General features: G+C 65.4%; 1 protein-coding gene across 1 annotated transcript; it reads right to left on the reverse strand.

Annotated features, from left to right (window-relative positions):
• Positions 1-253: 253 nt before the first annotated feature.
• Positions 254-1,315, reverse strand: GJD3 (gap junction protein delta 3). The gene has a single exon (XM_042915977.1). It carries the CDS (start codon positions 1,148-1,150, stop codon positions 371-373), a length of 780 nt encoding a protein of 259 aa, XP_042771911.1. The 5' UTR covers positions 1,151-1,315; the 3' UTR covers positions 254-370.
• Between the last annotated feature and the right edge of the window lie 1,030 nt (positions 1,316-2,345).

A 2,345-nucleotide genomic window follows, 5' to 3' on the forward strand; every position in this document is an offset into this window, starting at 1 on the left:
TACAGGTTTTACATGTGCATGCGCACACGCAGCTCATACTACACATATGTGCAGTGTGTGGCCATACACAGGGAGCCCACACAGAGGCCACGCCTCAGCCCCAAGAAGGAGAGGCCCTCGGGAGGCTGGTATCACAAGTACTTTTTCTGGGCACCACCTGCAACTCCCCTTCCGGCTCTGCGGTGCCCTCCTCCTGTGCACGTTCTCTCAGCCCCAGGCCTCCCCCCTGCCACCTGGATCAGGGCAACAAGGACCTGCCACAGTTCAATCTACGGGGCCCCCACTCAACCCAGCGCACTCGGGAAGTGCTGGGGACGCTGCAGGGCAGGGTCCCGGGGACAGTTCTCCGGGAAGCACCCGCGGCCCGCCTCTAGATGGCCAGGTCCTGGCGGACCGTGGCCAGGGACGCCTTGCTGTGGCCGCTGCCGCCCTCGCTGTCGCTGGCCGGCGCCGGGTGCGGGTAGGCGGGGGGGCCGCAGGGGTCGGGGCGCGCGCGGTGGCGGCGGCCATCGCGCTCTGCCGCCTGGCGACGGCGCCCGGCGCGCGGGCGGCCCTTGCAGAGCAGGTGGCCCAGCTCGGCCACGCTGAGCAGCGCCGAGAGCAGCCCCACGGCGAAGTAGAAGAGCACGAAGACGGTCTTCTCGGTGGGCCGGCTCACGAAGCAGTCCACGGTGTGCGGGCACGGCGGGCCGGCGCACGCGAAGTGCGGGGCCACGCGGAAGCCGTAGAGCAGCGCCTGGCCCGCCAGGAAGGCCAGCTCGGCCAGCAGGCGCAGCGCCACGCTCAGCAGGTAGCAGCGGCGGCGCGGGGGCGGCCCGGGCCCGGCGTCCGCGCCGCCCGCCTGCTTGCCGGCGCGGTGCACCGAGTAGATGACGAAGAGCACGGGGGGCGCCGAGAGCAGCAGGATGTGGAAGAGCCAGAAGCGGTAGTGGGAGACCGGGAAGGCGCGGTCGTAGCAGGTCTGGCGGCAGCCGGGCTGCAGCGTGTTGCACACGAACTCCTCCTGCTCGTCCTCGAACACAGCGCCGCCCACCGTGGCCAGCACCAGGATGCGGAAGATCAGCATGACCACCAGCCACAGGCGGCCCACGAGCGGCGACTGCAGCTGCACGGCGTCCAGCAGCGAGCCCAGGAATGCCCACTCCCCCATGGCGCTGGGGACGCGGGGGTTGGGGGGGACCGGTGTCAGAGGCTACCGATCCGCGCCCCACCCCAGCCCCCCAGCCCATGGAGTGAGGTTAGCTAGCCCTCCTCTAACTTGGGGTGCGGCAGGGGCTCAGTTAGGCCTGGGTTTAGCTGGGATTTTGTGGGAACAAGGGAGTCAGCAAGGGGGCGGGGGCAGGAGGGGTTAGGAGATTCTCAACTGTGGGTGCCTTTCTCCTTGGGGAGAAGGTGCTGGGGAGGAGCCCCACCCTGGTGCTCTAACCAGACCCCCACGGGCCTGCTTGGTTGGACCCCATGCTCCTCCAGAGTCTATATCCGTAGGGAATCAACTTGACATCGGCAGGGCCAGACCGACTGCATTGTAGAACCAGAAGCCCAGCGGTGCCCTTACGTGCCCAAGGATGCTTTCCATGGGCAACCGTGGTACCTCCAACCGGGGAGTCCAGACCCAACTTAACCTGGGAGAGGTGGGAGCCAGCAGACCCAGAGGGACCTCACCTCCTTCCTTCTCTGCCCACCATTTCTCCTGCCCTTCTTACTGCAGTGAACTCCTCTCAGAATGGGGAGTTCCATAACTCTGTCATTATCCCTTGTTCTAGGGGTCCCCTGCCATCCCACTCCTGAGCGGCCCAGCCATCTCCGATCTCCTCCATGGTGTCCCTCTGCTTCCAGCCTCCCACATCTCTGGAGAACCTCCCCAACACACTCACACAGGCCCCACAGGCTCCCCGTGCCACCAGACCCCAGCCTGACCCCACTCACCCTGTGGCTGGAGCTGAGGTGTTAGAGCTGAGGGACGGATCCTGGGAGATGGCTGGGACCTGTTACTCTCCCGGGGCCTCTTTCATTTTCCCTTTTGGGTTTGGCCAGGATAGATGACAGGACAGAATAGCCGAGAGGGGCTTGCTCTCCCCCTTCTCTTAAAGGGACAGGGTGGCCCTGTCGGTTGGCTCCACCCTTGGGAACAGACACAAGGCCATGCCCCTTGCTGGGCTTTGCAGCCCTCCCTTTCTATCCCTTACCCACCCTCCCCCCATCCCACCTGCTGTGTCTCCTTCTGGAAATGGGGGTGGGGGTTAACCAGAGCCACACCCCTTTTGAGGGAGGGGGACTTTACGGAAGCCCATGGAACAGACTCCCCCAAACTGGAAGGCCTAGATCCACTAGCAACTGACTGTCAC

The sequence above is a fragment of the Panthera leo genome, chromosome E1 (assembly GCF_018350215.1).
Source record: "Panthera leo isolate Ple1 chromosome E1, P.leo_Ple1_pat1.1, whole genome shotgun sequence".
In the NCBI taxonomy this organism is placed as follows: domain Eukaryota; kingdom Metazoa; phylum Chordata; class Mammalia; order Carnivora; family Felidae; genus Panthera; species Panthera leo.

Excerpts from the sequence above, each read along its gene's own strand:
- GJD3 (XM_042915977.1), bottom strand. The coding sequence starts at position 1,150 with ATGGGGGAGTGGGCATTCCTGGGCTCGCTGCTGGACGCCGTGCAGCTG.